At 39.2% G+C, this 19805-nt stretch overlaps 1 protein-coding gene across 1 annotated transcript in view; it reads right to left on the bottom strand.

Moving 5' to 3' along the window:
• ME1 (malic enzyme 1) overlaps nucleotides 1–19805 on the bottom strand; it is a 242233-nt gene that overhangs the window by 11760 nt on the left and 210668 nt on the right. The window contains exons 10-12 of the mRNA XM_002714552.5: nucleotides 8568–8673; nucleotides 7090–7232; nucleotides 2247–2420 (exon numbers count right to left, since the gene is read on the bottom strand). Coding sequence (XP_002714598.2) covers nucleotides 2247–2420; nucleotides 7090–7232; nucleotides 8568–8673 — 423 coding nt within the window. The remainder of the gene's footprint in view (nucleotides 1–2246; nucleotides 2421–7089; nucleotides 7233–8567; nucleotides 8674–19805) is intronic.

Raw genomic sequence — 19805 nt, 5'->3', positions numbered from 1 at the left:
AACATGGCAGGGCATTTCTGGGGAATTATCCAGCAGGTAACTGGAAATACGTAAAAGATGAGAATAGAGATACATAGATTTGACCATTATTAGAATGAAGATAAAAATGAATACATGGATGAGGCATTTGAAAGTATAAGATAAGAAAGTGGAGACAAAAAAAGTGAATACTACCAAAAAAAGATCTTACTTAAAAGGGAAAAGAAAGGAGACAAAGAAAACAATGCATGTGACAAAATTGAGGTGATATGAAAAACAGAAATACGTTGAAGCCTAAGAGAAAACCAGTTGAAAAACCAAAAGATGTATCCAGAGGGATCACTAGCAATGACATGAATATTACTGCTGATATTACCACATTTTCCCCAATGTTTTGGTAGTGTTTATTTTCATGGATAGATAGTAAACGGACACTGCTTTTCATGAAATTTGTCACCAGAGGGTGCTAGAGTTATTTAGGAAAGTAAATAACTGGCTCCTGAGAATAAAAGATCACTTTCTTCTCTCCTGATGTGCCTATTCTAAAAGACAATGATTATACTTTGCTTCATGTGAAAACAACTCTAAAATGCTCTGTTAGTAAGCAGACATCTACCTGTGCTTAGCAAGCTTTGTTCTATTAAAGAAAACAGGAGACACCAGCTGTCATGATTTTAATCCAGCAAAGAAAAAGACAAGAGTAGGACATGACAGCTTAGTTTTCAGAGTCGTGCCAGGTGCTAATCCCTGAGCCTAGGCTTCTTCAGTCACATCAGTGACATAGGAATCTAGGTCTGTGCTCTTGGAGTTTCATCTTCACAATGGAAAAAACTGTGTTTGCAGGGTACGAATAACTGAATATCAATTTAGTTTAATGTGGCTCAATTCAACCATAATGTTGCTGTTGTCTTGAAAGATTCTACTTATTTATTTGAGAGGTAGAGTTACAGAGAGAGGGAGAGACAGAAAGAAAGGTCTTCCATCTGCTAGTTCACTCCCCAGACAGCCACAAAGGCCAGAGCTGGGTCAATCCGAAGCCAGGAGGCAGGAGCTTCTTTCAGGTCTCCCACATGAGTGCAGGGGCCCAAGCATTTGGGCCATCCTCTACTATTTTCCCAGGTCATAGCAGAGAGCTGGATCAGAAGAGGAGCAGCTGGGACAAGAACAGGCACCTATATGGGATGCTGGTGCCACAGACAGAGGCTTAGCCTACTACACCACAGTGTCAGATCTCAATCTTAATGTTTTAGTGATTTAGTATTAATAAAATAAATTCACTCAAGTTTCTCATTGGTGAATTGCATCCTGTTCAAATCTGAAAATATGTATTAACCAGGTGAAAATTTTTTTACAAATATATGCCCAGTACTGCATCATTCTACTGAAGCTTGGCAGAGAGGGCAAGGAAAACTGATGGGTACCAGAACCTGGGCCATTATCTAGGAAACTGTGATTGACCTGCTAGCTTATAAGTAGGGTAAACTCTCAGATCTTTCGTAGTTGTCGACAGTATGACATTACCTAGTGGGCCTGCTCTGTGAAATTCTGAGAATCTTTCCTAAAGACCCAGACTAGAGCTCACTTCTGTCCTTTTAATAATTTTTTAAACACCTACTTCCTTATTTTATTTTCATTTCTGCTTAAATGCTAGTATGGTTTCCATTTTCTACATTGAAACCTCAATGACATAATACTTCCACTACACACGACTTTCATTTTAAAACTTCAAAATAATGTTATTTAGGAAGGTTCTCCACGGAGAAATATTTATCTATCATTGTTTGGAAACAATACCTTAATGGTCTCATAACTGTCACAGAATCTGATTGGAAACTGTTGAAATCCTTACTTAAGGTATACTAAGCTGATCTTCTGTATATTAAGATAATCGAAAATGAATCTTGATGTGAATGGAAGGGGAGAGGGAGTGGGAAAGGGGAGGGTTGTGGGTGGGAGGGACGGTATGGGGGGGAAAGCCATTGTAACCCATGAGTCGTACTTTGGAAATTTATATTCATTAAATAAAAGATAAAAAAAAAGATGAATAAGGGCTCATTTTAAGAAATCAAAACAATCTTAAAAGACTATTGAGAAAGATTCTTTCACTAGTGAGTCAGTAGGAACCTGCTACCCACCTCTCACTCTCCACTGGGAATGAATTTCTCTTTTTCAATCTCCTTCTCAAGAGTGAGCTGAGATGCTAGAGAAATAAAATACTATACAGAGCATATTTTATATCCATGGCCAACTTAAGCAGATTACAGTACCTCAGCAGTAGTGAGAAAGATTTTGTCTGTGATGTGCCTCAATCCACAGGCCACTACACCAAGAGCAACACCAGGGAAAACATAGGAATTGTTGCCTTGGCCAGGATACAGGGTCTGTCCATTTGGAAGAGTGACTGGATCAAAAGGACTGCCACTGGCAAAAATTGCACGCCCCTGCAACAGACACACACAATTAATTTGAAAAACAAGCAGGATGTTTTAAAAACAAACGTATCAAAACAGGACTATACCATAGCCAAAATTATGAGTACAAGCATTTAGCAAGAATCCTACATTTTCATTAACTCCTTAGTTAATCTGGGCCTCCTTCTGTGGTGTTCTTTCTCACTCTTACTCCTAGAAGTAGGTGAGGTGCAGGATGCCCTAAGACCATCATTCCATTTTCTATAGTGGTCCAACTCATACACCTGTCAAACATTTCTACTAGAAAGGCAACGAACTGTAGACTTTTAAGGATCAAATATGATGCATTAACATTACACTATTGGGAAATAATTACATTTTACATTAGAATTTCGGGACCAACATATTTCCAAAGTAATAACTGAAACACACTTTATTTATTTATTTATTTATTTATTTATTTTTGACAGGCAGAGTGGACAGTGAGAGAGAGAGACAGAGAGAAAGGTCTTCCTTTGCCGTTGGTTCACCCTCCAATGGCCACCGCGGCCGGTGTGCCGAGCTGATCCGATGGCAGGAGCCAGGTGCTTATCCTGGTCTCCCATGCGGTGCAGGGCCCAAGCACTTGGGCCATCCTCCACTGCACTCCCTGGCCACAGCAGAGAGCTGGCCTGGAAGAGGAGCCCTGACCGGGACTAGAACCCGGTGTGCCGGCGTTGCAAGGCAGAGGATTAGCCTAGTGATCCACAGCGCCAGCCTGAAACACACTTTATATATTTCTATATTGTCAAGAGTTATATAGAAAACATTTATTAGCATAAGTGGATTTAGTAGGTAAAGAGGAAGATTACATTATCAATAATTATTAACAACTGTTTTCATTTTTCCTTATATTACTATTTTATCACAATTGTCTTGAACAACTGTATTCATCACATGCTTCCGGAAGGCATTAATTTAGGGCCTGCCAGGTGCTGTATGCCATCCTGTTGATTAAAGGAAGAGCATTTGTTGGTTTTGTGAGGATGAGTGTTGAGAGAATTCATGATTCAAAGTAGGAAGAGGGCCGGCGCCGCGGCTCACTAGGCTAATCCTCCGCCTAGCGGCGCCGGCACACCGGGTTCTAGTCCCGGTTGGGGCGCCGGATTCTGTCCCGGTTGCCCCTCTTCCAGGCCAGCCCTCTGCTGTGGCCAGGGAGTGCAGTGGAGGATGGCCCAGGTGCTTGGGCCCTGCACCCCATGGGAGACCAGGAAAAAGCACCTGGCTCCTGGCTCCTGCCATCGGATCAGCGCGGTGCGCCGGCCGCAGCGCGCCGGCCGCGGCGGCCATTGGAGGGTGAACCAACGGCAAAGGAAGACCTTTCTCTCTGTCTCTCTCTCTCACTGTCCACTCTGCCTGTCAAAAAAAAAAAAAAAAAAAAATTAAAAAAAAAAAAAAAAAAACAAAGTAGGAAGAAGAAACCTCAGCAAGTAAAACATTACATTCAAAGAAATTCATTCAGTAAAAGAAAGAGTAAGGCACCAATTCCAAAGCTTAAATGATGACAAAATGGGTTATAATTTGCACATTCTTAGATAAGGAGTCTAGTGCCTAAATGATATTGATAATATTAACTTATTGATTTTTAAAAAATGTATAATATATTTTTTGGCTTTTAAAATTTATATAATTTAAAATAAACTTCTTATAATGATATAAAAAGATGAAATAGATAAAGAAAATCCGAATTCTCATCTAGGTCTCTATAAGTCAGTTACATTCAGAATTACAGAATTAGATTTGGGTTTGGCTAAGTCTGATTACTTGAGTTCTATTTAGCATATAAAACATTTCATTCTAAACTTTCTAATGCAAGTAAATCATTGTATCATACATTTATATACCTTTAAAATTACATTTGAGAAAGTGGCCTCTAACATAACTTTCTTCCCCCTCTTCACTCCTGTTCTTCCTATCTCTATAATCACCATATTTATGGTGATTATACTTCATGTGAATAATAGTAGTTAGATAAACATTATATATAAGATTGATAATATGGAGAATTAAATCTCTCCATACAAATTTTGGATTACATTTTCCATAGTTTAGTAATCTTTTTGTGTGTTGTATTTTAACCTTTCCTAACTATCTTTCACCTGTGTCTGTAGTAGTAGAAACTCAAATCCAGCAAGTAGAAATTGACTTTTCTGTTTTCCTTAATCCTTTGGCCAAATCAGCATCTAAATTTACAGAATCAAAATGACTTCCAATGTTTTATGTATAGTTATGAAGAACATTAGGCAAGATATCAGATTTTAAAACACAGCTATATAAATCTGGCCAATTTTGTTTATGTATATTACAGATGAGACTCTAAACCCTTGAGGCTTATTGATATATACTAAGACAAAGTAGTTTAACATTATGTGCCTGCTATGTGCAAGGCACCCTGCTAAAAGTTTGTTATTGCTCAAAGGGTATTTTTTTTCACTTAAGGATTTTTTAAAAAATATTTATTTGTTTGAAAATCAAAGTTACCATGAGAGATGGAGAGAGAAAGAGAGAGAGAGAGACAGACAGACACTTTCCATCCACTGGTTCACTCCCCAGATGTCTGCAATGACCACTCTGGGCCAGGCCAAAGCCAGGAGGCAGGAGCTTCTTCCAGGTCTGTCATGCAGGTGTAGTGGTAGGACCCAAGCACCTGGACTGTCTTCCTAGGCTTTTCCCAGGCCATTAGCTGGGAGCTGGATCAGAAGTGAAGCAGCTGGGACTTGAACTGGCACCCCTGTGTGATGCTAATGGTATATGCAGCAGCTTTACCTGCTATACCGCAATGCCAGCCCCCATTTAAGGCTTAAGAACAACTGAAGAATATGAGGCAAACTATTCTCCAATGTCCAGATGAGACAAAAATTAAAATCGGTGATCGCACTGATGCTATCCCAACTAAGAGAGAGAAACAATGGAGTGAGCCCTGGCCAAAAAATTATTAATTCTCATAATGAACATTTAATGATATACTTTTTTTTTTTTTTGACAAGCAGAGTTAGACAGTGAGAGAGAGAGAGACAGAGAGAAAGGTCTTCCTTCCGTTGGTTCACCCCCAAGTGGCTGCTACGGCTGGCACACTGCGCCAATCCAAAGCCAGGAGCCAGGTACTTATCCTGGTCTCCCATGCGGGTGCAGGGCCCAAGCACCTGGGTCATCCTCCACTGCCTTCCCGGGCCATAGCAGAGAGCTGGACTGGAAGAGGAGCAACTGGGACAGAATCTGGCGCCCCGACTGGGACCAGAACCCAGGGTGCCGGCGCCACAGGTGGAGGATTAGCCTAGTGAGCCGTGGCGCCGGCCAATGATACACTTTTAAAGAACCAGAGGTGGAGCAGGCAGTTAGCCTAGTAGTTAAGATGCCCATATCCCACACCAGAGTATTGAGTTTGATACCTGGCTCCAGCTCTTTCCTCCAATTTCCTGTCAATGCAGACCTTGGGAGATAGCAGTGATGGCTAGAATAACTGGCTTCCTGCTATCCAAGTGGGAGACCAGGGTTGTGTTCCTGACTCCAGTATCCCAGCTTGCTTATATTCTCTCTCTCTCTCTCTCTTTACCCTGCCTTCATCTCTCTAAAAAGAAAATTAAAAAATTTTAAGAATAAGAAAGAAGTACAGCCATCAAGTTCTGATTTGTGCAGAACAATACAACTTTGGGTTGTGTTTACCCTCTCTAGGTTACTTTGGATTTATTTCTAAAGTAAAAATTTTAGATAGAGATGACTTAACCTCTATTTTGCTGCAATGATATTTTCAAGTCTTTGGTGGTAAAAAAAAAGACTCATGTTAACATATTAGTCAAATATATATTCGTACAAATAGTGTAAAATAAAATACTTTTTTTGAAACAGTAAAATATTGAAGCACTGAGGATTCCTATTCCAACTGGGCTGGATGTCAAAAGAGCTGCCCAAATGCTCCACCCATGGCATCAAAATCCAAACCCAGGATTTAGGAAAGCAAAAATTAGAGTGTGGTTTTATACTGTATGCTTCAATATTTGAGAATAGCTAGTTAAAAGTTATTTAAATAACCACCTAGAACCAAACTTTTTCCTTGTTAGTTAACATGTATGTTAACTTCTAACTCACTTGAGGAAAAGTATCATGGAAAATATCATTATTTTACTTAAAAAGAGGATTGATAGAGGTGCCAGTACTGTAGTGCAGCAGGTTAAGCTGCTGTCTGTAGTGCAAGTATCCCACATGGGTGCCAATTCTTGTCCCCTCTGCTCCACCTCTGATCCAGCTCTCTGCTAGCATGCTAGGGAAAACAGTGGAGGATGGCCCAAGTCCTTGGGTCCTGGCCCATGTGGGAGATGCAGAAGGAAGCTCCTGGCTCCTGGCTTTGTCCCGGCCTGGCATCAGCAGATGCAGCCACTTGGGGAGTGAACCAGTGGATGGAAGATATCTCTGTCTCTCTCCTCTCTGTAAGTCTTTCAAATAAACAAATAAATAAATCTTTTAAAAAAAAAAAGAATAGGCTTGACACCACAATAATCCAGAAAAGGAAATAGTTCTTATGCTTCTAACTTGTTTATTTTTCTTTTAATCTTTGATGTATAATTTTTAAAGGTGAAGTGTTAAGCACCTTGGATATCCAATGTCTCTCTATAATGAATAAATATTAGATTATTAAAATATGTTACACTTTTTTTTGCTTTACCTTAGTTATTTTATAGCACTGCTCTGCAGAACACTCTGCTTTGCTGGTTGGATTACTCAAAGCAAAAATAATAGGCCGTTCATTGAAGGCAGCCATATCCTGGAGAATCTGCTCTGTGAATGCACCACCAACTGCAGCAACTCCTATGAAGAAATGAGAGACCAGTGACCAGGGCTAGCATTAGTTAATTCATTAAAGCAGCCTATAGCCTACAAACGATGAGATATGTCAGGGAGTTTTCCAACACACCGTAAAACAAAATATAAAATACTTCTGTTAAAGTGCTAAAAAGAGATGTTTGGTAATGGCAACAATCTTTACAGTCACAAATCTACAAGTATCTATAAAAATTATACATGATATCTGGCTCATCATTGGTTGAATTAGTGGCCAATAACTTGGAATTTTGACTATAGACTTTTGCGTTAGGAAATTAAAATATGTCCAATATATTCATGTATATGTATACATATATACATCCTCTCTATAAGCAATTCTATGAGTATATTTATCTGTCAGACTATAAAGTAATTCTGTTTTATAAACTGAAGACAACTCATTCAAATATGAATTTGATGTATCATTTATTGAGAGAAGTTTAACAGAATAAAGCAGTTAGTGAAATGGGGAAAAATAGTAAGATTATTGAAAGAACACATGTTGTGAAACCATTCTAAAAGTTTGGTAAAGGTCCCAATACTGAGTAGTTATTTTTATTATGGTTTGGATTATTCTCAACACTGTCATTTGTTTAAAAGAAGTATCCAGAAATGGAGTATGATACAAAGTAAAGACTGTCATTATATAGACACAAAATAAAGGATGGCATTTCATAACTTTCTCTGAGTCTTTTAAAAATCACATAAAATGTGGCCATTTTAAACATCTTACTGTGTACATACAATGTGCAAATTACTGGGTTAAGTGCTATAAGGAATACAAAGATTGGTGAGATGTGATCCCTGTCTTCCAGATGGTCTAGTTCAATGTTCCACACCTCAGTATTCCTGACATTCGGGACCTGGTAATTGCTGGTGCAGGGACTGTCCCTTGCACACAGCAGGATATTTAGCACCACGACTGGCTTCTACACACTAGACGTCAGTAGCCCCTTTCTCCATTCCAATCCCCCACTCTCCAGCAGTACGACAGACATTGCCAAATATTGCTTGGAGGGCAAAATCTCCCATTTGAGAACCACTCTCTGTCCAGGGTTATCAAATGTGGAAATGCGCTTAACATGCCAGGTGTTAAAAGGCCCACAGAGTAATCACTGGGGCCACATACACCTCGGCTAAGATTGCCAACAAGAGCAAGATGGCAGCATTGTTGTGTGGCTGAATGTGTAATTCTGCTTGTGAATTCCAGGGGTTAGTGTTTCAAAAAAGCTAAATTATGCCTCAAAAATCAATAGCAAGAAAATAAATTAGGTTGAAATGTGGATTAGGGACACAGGAGAGGGAGGAGAAAAAGTTTACCTATGAGTGCAGTTGGTTTTATTTCTTTAACAATGGCTTCTAAGTTCTTCATTTCTTCATGTTCTTGGGCAAACTGCTCTTTTTCTGGTGTTAAGGAAGCACGTCCCTAAGTAAAGCAAATAAGAACTTAAAAATCTGCCATATGTGCATGGGGGCGGATGAAATCTCAGAATATTATGTATATTACCAGCAACTACCCTTAACATTTGTGTGTAACATGTCAAAGCAATTCTAAAGTTCCTTCTTCAGTTGTCAGTAATTCAGTCATTCTTTCAAAAACTGTTTATGTGTCAGACAGTGTTCCAGACAACTGAGACATAACAGCAAACAAAACAAGATATTTCCTTCATTTAATTACTTGGTAATGTGAAATATCATCTGAATAGCAATACTGTTTACACTATCTATGTTAGCACAGTTTCAGAAGCTAGACTTAACATTTGCTACTGCACTACTAATATATGTGCCATTGATGAGGAATGGAATTTGAAGCCATATTTAATACATTAAATTCCTTAGATTTTCTGAATACTTGGTTTTGTTTTTAGTGTATGATGATGGATGTGCCGTGTGTCGTATACGAAACATCTAATCACAATAACCTAACTACCAATTTTGAAGATTTGACTACATAATAAATCACTACCTAATTTTATACGATACTTTATGACTTATTAAGTTGTTTCCATATATTTCATTTGACTTCCTCAACAAATTTTGAAATAAGGCAAGTATAATTAGCGTCATTTAACATATGAGGAGACCAAGTTTGAGACATATTAAGCAACTTGCTCCAGGCAAGGGGTTATACTGGAACATAAAGTCTGTGCAGGATAGTGCACAATCAACCTAGAGAAAAACATTTGCAAACCGTGTCTCAGACTGGTTACACAATGTTAGTCCTGAAGCCGGTACAATTCTGTTGTGTTAAAAAATTATGATTTTTATCTCTGTTTTTAAAGAACAAGACATAGAATTATAGGAAATTTGAAACATCAACTTCTTTCTGCTTGTTTCCTTATCTATAAAAAGTCTAATAGAGGCCAGTGCCGCGACTCACTATTCTAATCCTCCGCCTTGCGGCACCGGCACACCGGGTTCTAGTCCCGGTCAGGGCGCTGGATTCTGTCCCGGTTGCCCCTCTTCCAGGCCAGCTCTCTGCTGTGGCCCGGGAGTGCAGTGGAGGATGGCCCAAGTGCTTGGGCCCTGCACCCCATGGGAGACCAGGAGAAGCACCTGGCTCCTGCCATCAGATCAGCGCGGTGCGCCGGCCGCAGTGCGCTGGCCGCGGCAGCCATTGGAGGGTGAACCAACGGCAAAGGAAGACCTTTCTTTCTGTCTCTCTCTCTCACTGTCCACTCTGCCTGTCAAAAAAAAAAAAAAAAAAAAAAAAAAAGTCTAATAGAAATTTCTACCTTATCAGGTTGTGGATTAAGAAAAGTAGCACATATGATGCACTCAGGACTGTGCCCAATTTACAAAAAGAGCCTAATGCAAGTTATTGTTTCTTTTAGCCCGCTGTAAAGTATTATTTCTGTACTACTGTTTTCCATTATGACCCTGACAGTGCACTTATGGCTTCTTAGAAACAGACTCATCATTAATTATTTTGGGGCTCTAAAGGGTTATACTTTTACCCTCTCTTCCTTTAAATCAAAATATACTACATCTGAGGCACTGTGCAAAAGAATCTTATTTAATTTACTCAGAATCAAATTTTAAGCTTAATGTTTGATATTCAATTCAGTAGATGATACTCTAGACCCTAACAGTATTAAGCTGAATATTGTAAGTTCAAGTTGTTGTTCACCATGCTTATTAAATAAAATTCGGGGCCAGCACCGTGGTACAGTGGGTTAAGCCACCGCCTGTGGTACCAGCATTCCATATGGGTGCCAGTTTGGGTCCCAGCTGCTCCACTTCCTATCTAGCTCCCTGCTTATGGCCTGGGAAAGCAGCGGAGGATGGCCCAAGTGCTTGGGTCCCTGCACCCACATGGGAGACCTGGATGAAGCTCCTGGCTCCTGGCTTCAGCCTGTCTCAGCTCTGGCTGTTGTAGCCATTTGGTCTCTCTTTCTCTTCCTCTCTGTCTCCCTTTCTCTGTGTAACTGTCTTTCAAATAAATAAAAAATCTTAAAAATAATGCAAAAGAATCATATAATTCAATTTCTACTTTAAACAGAGAGCAAGAAATTTCTCAAAAAAGCTTGTTTTAGCATAGCCTTTTAGAATTATCAAATATTTGATATAAACCTGGATTTTGCAAGTGAACACTAAAAAACTAAGTTATTCCTTTTGTATTTATGAGACAAGATTTTTTAAACTTTCCTTTTAATGATTTACATAAATCTCTAACAATATTGAAATATTAACAATTCTCATGGAATGTGAAGGTACCTTGTACTTGGTGTTCCCTTTCTTACATCTGAGCTTCACAGCTAAGACATTTTTCCCATCTCAGAGATTAAGCATTATTCTAGCATGTAATAAGTGGCTAAGCCTAATGATAATTTATTACTCACAAATAAGAAAACAGTGGTATCAGAGGGTATCAAAGAATTCCCCTCAAATATTTTGAGAATTACCAAACTTTAATTTGGAAGAAGTGGTAGATTTAATTGGCCCCAACTCCTTGTCGTGCCCTTCCTGTTGCCAAGTTGTTTTTCTGTTTGTTTGTTTTTGGCCATGCAGAGGTGGGTACATGACCTAACAGTTAAGCTGTGGGTTGGGGTGCCCGTACCCCATTTTTGATTTCTCAGGTTTTCAGTCCTGGCTCAGCTCCACTCCCAGTTCCAGCTTCTGACAGTGCAACTGGAGAGGCACTAGGTCACAGTTCAAGTAGCTGGGTCCCTGCCACCAATGTGAGACATCTGGATTTAGTTCCAGGTTCCTGGCTTTGGCCTGGCATGGCTCTGGCCATTGTGGGTATTTGGGGAGTGAATCAACAGATAGGAACTCACTTTGTCCCTCTGTCTCTGTATCTCTCTGCCTCTCAAATAAATAAAATTTTGAAAATAAAAATTTCAAAAGTTCTTTGCCACGTAACTCTGTAGATTCTTCCAAACAAAGGGAAAGTATGAAGATATTCCTTGACTTATGATGGGATTATAGACTATAAACTCATCATAAATTGAAACTATTAGAAGTCAAAAATACATTTAATGCACCTAACCTACCAAACATCATAGCTTAGCCTAACCTACCTTAAATATGCTCAGAGCCATCTAACACAAAGGCTATTTTATAAGAAAATGCTGAATATCTCATGTAATTTATTGTGACACATGAAAACAATTATATATTGAATACTGTACTGAAAGTAAAAAACAGTGTTATCAGATCACTTCTACACAGTAAAGATGAAAAATCATAAACCAAACCACCATGAGTCAAGGACTGCCTGTACTTTCCTCCCCCTTGTCTTTGGACTTGAACTTTGATCAATAAAATATGGAATGAAACAAGACTGTCAATTTCAAGTTTACAACTTAAAGGGAACTCCTATTTCTGTTTGTTCTCTTGTGCCTCTGCCATTGCTTCAGAAGGGCTGGACTTGACAACACTGCTAGTGTGGGGAGGATGAGAAAGCTGTGACGCACAGGGGACCCAAAATGCTGCTTAGACTGGTCTCATCTGGACAAAGGATGAGTGAGAAATAAATAACTATTACTGTATCTCACTGAGATTTTGTTGTTGGTTATACAATGGTAACTGACTGAAACAGAGAATGATTTTAATTTTATTATATTTCTCACTAATTCTTTTTTTTTTTTAATTCAGTGTTGTTCTTATCTGTTACTTTGGAAGTTTGAGCTTCCTTCTCTTGAAATGATTTAATGAAAAGAATGCTTTTGTAATCTATTTGTTATTTCAATGCCTTATTCCTGCCTTCATTACATGGCAAAAGTAATCTTGCATTATTAGAAACAAAAAACAAAGCAATTCTGGTCAACGGGATAACAATTTTCAATAACTTCACAGTTACAGTTTTAACTATCTAAACAGTTTTAACTACCTAAAATACTTACAAACTATTTCTGAAAGTACTACAAGCTAAAATGCATGACTATTTTGATAAGTGAAACTTCCAGGAGAGGTGGCAAATAAAGTTGTGGCTTGGGGAGGCACATACTGAAAACAATAACTTTCAAGTTTCAAGTGTTTCAAACAAGACATGATACAGTTTGGGGTTGTTACTCTTTCTCAGAAATGCAACTACTCAATTGCATGTATAACAGCAAGCTAGACTAATGTCTATCTAGAACCCTGTGTGGCAAATATCATAGAACTCCAAATTGTTCCTAGCATAATTTTAGGGAAACAGGCTAAACTATAGACTTCTTACAGCTAGAATTTCTGCATTACACATAAACTCATCTAATGTACCCACACTGCATGCTGAAAGAGACCTGGGTATCAAGAAGTGGTGCGGGGCAGGGTGCTATGGTGTAGTAAGTTATGCCTCCACCTCCACCTGCAACACTGGCATCCCAATGGGCACTGGTTCGTGTCCCAGCTCCTCTTCTGATCCAGTTCCCTGCTAATAGCCTGGGAAAGCAGTAGAAGATGGCCCAAATGCTTGGGCCCCTGCACTAAGTGGGAGACCTGGAAGAAGCTCCTAGCTCCTAGCTCCTAGCTTTGGATTGGCTAAGCTCCAGCCATTGCCGCCATTTGGGGAATCAACCAGCAGCTGGAAGACCATTCTGTCTGTCTCTCCCTCTCTTTGTCTGTATCTCTACCTTGTAGAGATGCTGCAAAAGTGCCTCTCAGAGGGGCACACCTCCCTGATGTTAGAGGAATGGCCAAAGTTTCTGCTCACACCATAAGAGGCAGGGGATGGGCACACCTGCCCCAAAGGAATGTGGCAGCCGGGACAGCAGGGGGCTAATAGATGTTAATTGGTACCTGGAATATTTTGGGGAATTTTGTAAATTTGCACAAGCATCCAAATACGCCTGTCTCTGAAGATTTACAACATAGCTCTATTCCCTATGTTAAACCACCAGACCAAATTCCTTTTCCCAAATCCTTAAGTTGATATATAACCTTGCCTACGTGCCTGCTGGCTTGTAGACTTGCTGGTACCCTCTAAATAAAAGTGGGAGTGCATAGCTATCCAGTGTTGTGCTCTTAGAATGGATGCTCCTGTGTCCTGTCTCCTCATTTGAAAAAACCTACACTAGCTCTCAAAAAAAAAGGTGGTGGCAGAGTGGCTAAGTCTGTGATGGTAGTGTTTTTTGGATTTCCTCCAGTAGATGTGGCAGTCATAGAATCTAATGTATCAACAGGTAAGTGCTAAGTAATGGTGGTGGCAGCAACCATAACTGAGTACTTTCCTATTTGTGACTGAAACACTGATTTTTGAGTCAGCAGCAAAAGCAATGGCAATCGCAACTTCCTTCCTAATGTAGATTTCATTGTGAGAACTGTTCCTGATAGCTCAGTGTGAAGCAGCCTACCTCAAAAGTTCAGAGATTTGTTTCTCATATTTTAACTGATAACGTAACTTCTCTAATGTTTGCAAGCTTTTCTAACAGAGAACAAATATTTCAGGATAATTATTCACTTATTCCAAACTAGCTATACTAATCTTAACAAAATATCAGGTAATAATCTTGATGACTGGCCGGCGCTGCGGCTCACTAGGCTAATCCTCCGCCTTGCGGCGCCGGCACACCAGGTTCTAGTCCCGGTCGGGGCACCGGATTCTGTCCCGGTTGCCCCTCTTCCAGGCCAGCTCTCTGCTGTGGCCCGGGAGTGCAGTGGAGGATGGCCCAAGTGCTTGGGCCCTGCACCCCATGGGAGACCAGGAGAAGTACCTGGCTCCTGCCATCGGATCAGAGCGGTGCGCCGGCCGCAGCCCGCCAGCCATGGCGGCCATTGGAGGGTGAACCAACGGTAAAGGAAGACCTTTCTTTCTGTCTGTCTCTCTCACTGTCCACTCTGCCTGCCTAAAAAAAAAAAAAATCTTGATGACTGCAGAAAAATATGCTTGTCTCTTAGAAAAACTGAGTGAGAGTAGGCATTGTGGTGTAGCAGGTAAAACCACCACCTGCGATGACAATCTCATGTGTGTGCCAATTTGAGTTACAGCTGCTCCACTTCTGATCCAGCTCCCTACTGATGGTATGGGAAAAGCAGCTGAAGATGGTCGAAGTGCTTGGGCCCCTGCCACCCATGTGGGAGACCTGGATGGGGCTCTTGGCTTCTGGTTTCAGCCTGGCCCAATGCTGGCCATTGTAGCCATCTGGGGAGGGAACTAGTAGATGGAAGATCTCTTTCTCTTTCTCTGTCTCTCCCTCTCTCTCTACAACTGCCTTTGAAATAAATAAAATAAATCTTAAAAAAAAACTGAATGAACCTCAGGGTTTGCTTATTGGTATTTTTGTTTCTCATCTAAAAAATTTATATACGAACACTCAATACATTTTTTCATGTCCAAATATTGAAACTCTTTCATATGGTACAGAGTTGTTCTATCCATCAAGGTTCACTTCTTTTTTAAAAAATCAATTTATTTGTATTTATATGTACTTTCATTCTCTCATTTTTCAAAAAAAAATTGTTTATTTGAAAGGCCGAGTAAAATGAGAGAGAGGAGGGGAGAGAGAGAGAGAAAACAAGAGGTCTTCCATCTGCTGGTTCACTCCCCAAATGGCTACAATGGTCAGAACTGGGCTGATCTGAAGCCAAGAGCTTCTTTTGGAGCTCCCACATGAATGCAGGGGCCCAAGGACTTGGGCCATCTTCTACCGCTTTCCCAGGCCACAGCAGAGAGCTGGAATGGAAGTGGAACAGCTGGGACATGAACCAGCATCCTTATGGGATGCCAGCACTGTAGGCGGCGGCTTTACCTGCTATGCCACAGCACTGGCCCCCTCATTCTCACATTTTAAACAATAATTATTCCTAGGGCAGGCATTATGGCACAGTGTGTTAAGCTACTGCTTTGGGCACCTGTGTTCCATATTGGAGTGCCTAGGATCAAGTCCCTCCTCAGCTTTACAATCCAGTTTCTTGTTAACATGCGCCCTGGAAGACAGCAGAGATGGCTCAAATATTCAGGCTCCAGAGATTCGGGTGGAGTTCCTGGCTCCTGGCTTCATTCTGGCCCAGCGCCAGATGTTGCTCAGTAATTCCGTGGATGGAAGATCATTCTTTCTCTCTCTCTCTCTAATTATTGTTATTGTTATTCTTATTCTAATCCTTCTCCTTCTCCCTCTCCTTATTCTTGCTCTTACTACCTTTCTGTTGCTCTGCCTTTCAAATTAATAAAAATAAATTAATTAACTTTAAAATAGTAATATTTCCCAGTTTTAGCCACCCACAATGGCTGCCCAGGTAGAGACTGTATTTCTTAGCCTGTCTGCATCTTGGGTTGTGTTAAGACTTCCTTCTGGCCAACAGGATAGAATGGAAGTGGCATGTGCAGCTTTTGGACTGGGTCTCTAGAAAGGAATGAGGTACATGATGCCAGTCCATTACCTGCTGCCCTTTGCTCACTGGGAGATGGTGATAACTGAAAGCCTCTCTGCACTGATCGATGGCGGGCAAACCCTACATCTCTGATCCGCCCACATTCGACACTGTTAGAGACAAAGAAACCAATTTCATCTTCTTTAAGACCCTATATTTTAGGTTCTTCTTGAACAGTAATTTTAAATAATACCTAGCCTATATTCATTTAGATATTTGGTAATAACATAGATAGATGTAGGAGGAAACTTTTCCTTGTCCAGACCTTAGCTTCCAGTAAAGCTAGTGGCCAAACTACTAAAAGCAAGAAAGTACCCATACAATTTTTATGTATGTGCAGTAATGTAAATTCTACCATGTTTTCATATTTAAGCAATTATTTTTTATTCCCAGTGAAATTATTGCTTATTGGAATTTAATACAATTTTTGTTCAACTTTGCTCCACTGCCCTTAAATAATCTTTTCTATGTTTGTAGACAGATATTCAATGATAACATCTTTCCCTTTCCCTTTCCCAGTTGAGTTATCTAATGTTTTTAATCTGCTCTCATGGGTCCATCTTTCTTCCTTATTATCAACAGGGTGCCTCCACTGTGAACTCTCATGTGCTATTGTCACCCATAAAATACCACAGAACTAAAAACCAGACTCCATTAAAGAAATAGCTAAAACTAAATATGGTCAATGGTCTTCCTTTCAATGTTTTATTAATGTATTCTAGTATCATGGTTTTTTATTTTGTAATTATAGTAAAGTGTTAAAATAGATCTTTACTTTGCTTACTTTGGAATAGAAAGCAGAAAAACCACTAGCAAAATCATTAGGGAAAAGAATCTGTCAGATTTTTCAGAACTATAAACAGAATAGGAAATAGGAAAAATATCTGTAACAGGAAAATATGCCACTGATTTATTTTAAACAATGGTTCAGCTCACCAAAGTATAAGATGCCTCACAATGCATTGTAAAGCAGCATGGCTCATTGCAAAGGCCTACTGAAAGTAGCTGAGTGGGTGTTCCCAGTGAGAAAACCACAGGCTTTAAACCATTCGACTGCTGAAAAAACATGACAATGAAAATATATCCAGACTGCTTCTGGTATATAATTTAAAATAAATTTACATATGATCTCCATAAATAGAAATGGATTACTTTTCATTAGATTAGAAACCAAGATGTAGCCACTCACAATAAAACTGACATCAACAGTAAAAAATCCAGAGACGATTTTGTTAGTAGCTGAAATAACCAAATTCAAACTGGTGCAAATATGCTGCTCAAAGTGGCATGTGAATAAGAGAAGAGTGCTTCTATCAAACGAGGACCTACACAAAGCAAGGTCAAAAAACGAGGACCTATGTAAAGCAATATGAATTTAAAAGATGTTGACTGATCTGAAAATGAGAGACACAATCTCCATTCTTAACACAGTGATTCAAAATATTCCTCAGTGTAATGTCTCAGAATATCCCAAAAAGCAAATTTTTTAAATTGTAAATGTATTTCTAGTGTTGTCTTCATCGCTGTTAATAGTAGTCAATATATCCATAGCTATGATAACTTTTGTTGGCTAAGGACATGAATAATTAGTAGCAGAATGTATTCTAATAGCTAACAACAAATAAATTTGTTGGTTCTGAAAATTTTTCATGAAGAAAGGCACCACAATTAAACACTAAAAATACAATCTATAAAATGTTGGGAATAGAATATGAACTAAGACTCAGAATAATGAAGTCCCTAGGCTCTTCCACTCGCTGCATGACTGTGGGCAAATCCTTTGACATTCCATTGATCTTGGTTTCTCTATCTACAGAATAATTTCCATCATGGCAGTGCTGGTGAGAATGAACCAGATTTGGGCTTTCCTAAGCTAACCAAGCACCACATTTATCTGAAGAAAAATAGCTTCCCAAGCCCTACTTTCAGGGCCAAATCAATTCTAATTCAGTATGTATACTTTCAAAAGCTTCTCAAGTGACCAGAAATCCTTACCCAATTTTGAGAATCACTGTACTAAATGATCTGTCATATCATTATCAGAGCCATTTTAAAACATGTGATATATTCTCATAAAGGTATAAAATAATGACTTCTATAGAAGGAAAGCTACAGAATAATATAAATTGGCAACCGAAGACTTCCAGTAGTTTTTTGGCTGACAATCAGATATAATGAAATATATTTAAAGTAGGTTAAACTGAAGTAAATTGTCTAAAATGAGGAGCAAATTATAAAGAAAACAGATAAATATGAAAAGGAAAGATGTATGCTTTATCACATACACCTTACTTCATTAATCACAGTGTCATCAGCTTGTGGTCACTGAAGCCAGAAGATGACCTGTCTAGTGAGGGAATTTGATGACGTGATTTAAAGAAACAGTTAGAATGTGAATGCCACCTCTTTCATGTTGAGGCATCTGCCTTTACCTTTGGGCCTCTGTTGTTTAGCCTAATAGCTCACTTCTCTCCTGTTTCTTTCTTTCTTAATAAAAATCAAAATCTAATTTGGAATATACATTCTTTTAGCCAGTAACTTAAGTTGGTTATGGACAAAGATTTCTTTCCCCTCCATTCTTTCTTTTCAGAATTCCTTGCTGACACGCTTTCTGTCTTCTTTTGGCGAAGTTCAGGCATGTGAACACCCCTTCCTCAGTATTTTTTAAAGACTCTCTAAACAGACTATGTGTAGCTGGCAATTTCTTTGTGATATCATTTCTTTAACCTCCTCTTGCCCTTTATTGCATACTGATTTTTAGTACAAGGTAGAAGATTTAATCAGATTGAAATCATTATCGATTTTTGTGGGGAACAGTGTAGTATTTCATTATGTGTATATAATGTATAATGCTCTAACTGGGTAACTGACATTTCCATTTCCTTAAACATCTAAAAAATTTTTAATTAATGAGAAATAATGGCATGTCTCTGGGGTACAGTGTGTCACCCATGAACCAATATGCGATTTATAGAGCTCAAACCAGGGCCATCAACATCTCTATCTCTCCACTACCAGCTCATGTTCCAGAGCTTTCAAACTCCTCTCTTCTAGACATTCAAAAATCCATACTGTAGATCTCTGTGAACTACAGTCGTCCCCTGTGCTGCGGAACACCAGAACTTACTCCTTCTTCTGACTGTATTTTGGTGCCCATTTCCCCCTTTTCTCCCTGCCAAGCCAGTATCTAGTAGTCACTATTCTATATTCAGATTAACCTTTTTAAAAAAACTTTCACAGATAAGAGAGAACATGCAGTATTTATCTTTCTGGCTGACTTAAGTTAACATTGCTATCATCAAAAGGATACCAACAAATGTACTAAGGATATGGAAGGAAAAGAACTCTTACACACTGTTGGTGGAATGTGAATTAGTACAGACATTAGGAAGAACAGCACAGAGATTACTTAAAAGACTACAAATACAGAGAGGCATCAAAAATCACACTTTCGGTAAATATCCAAAGAAAATGAAATCAGTATCTCAAGAAGACACCTGCACTCTGTTTACTGCTTCACTATTCACAATGGCTAAGATATGGAATCACTCTACATGCCCAGAAATGGATGAACGGGTCAAGTAAATATGGTATACATATGCAGTGGAATATTATTCAGCCATAAAGAGAATGACTTCCTATCTTTTGCAGCAAAATGGAAGAAATACTACCATTTTCAAAGCACATATGTTGCGGTATAAGTAAGGAGGTGGCTAGGTGGCAAAGACTGTCAAGATTTTGTGTTATCATTCCACAAACACA

Source organism: Oryctolagus cuniculus, chromosome 5, assembly GCF_964237555.1.
Source record: "Oryctolagus cuniculus chromosome 5, mOryCun1.1, whole genome shotgun sequence".
Classification (NCBI taxonomy): domain Eukaryota; kingdom Metazoa; phylum Chordata; class Mammalia; order Lagomorpha; family Leporidae; genus Oryctolagus; species Oryctolagus cuniculus.
Note: the sequence above shows the minus strand (reverse complement) of the source record. Positions and strands in the feature narration are given on the sequence as shown.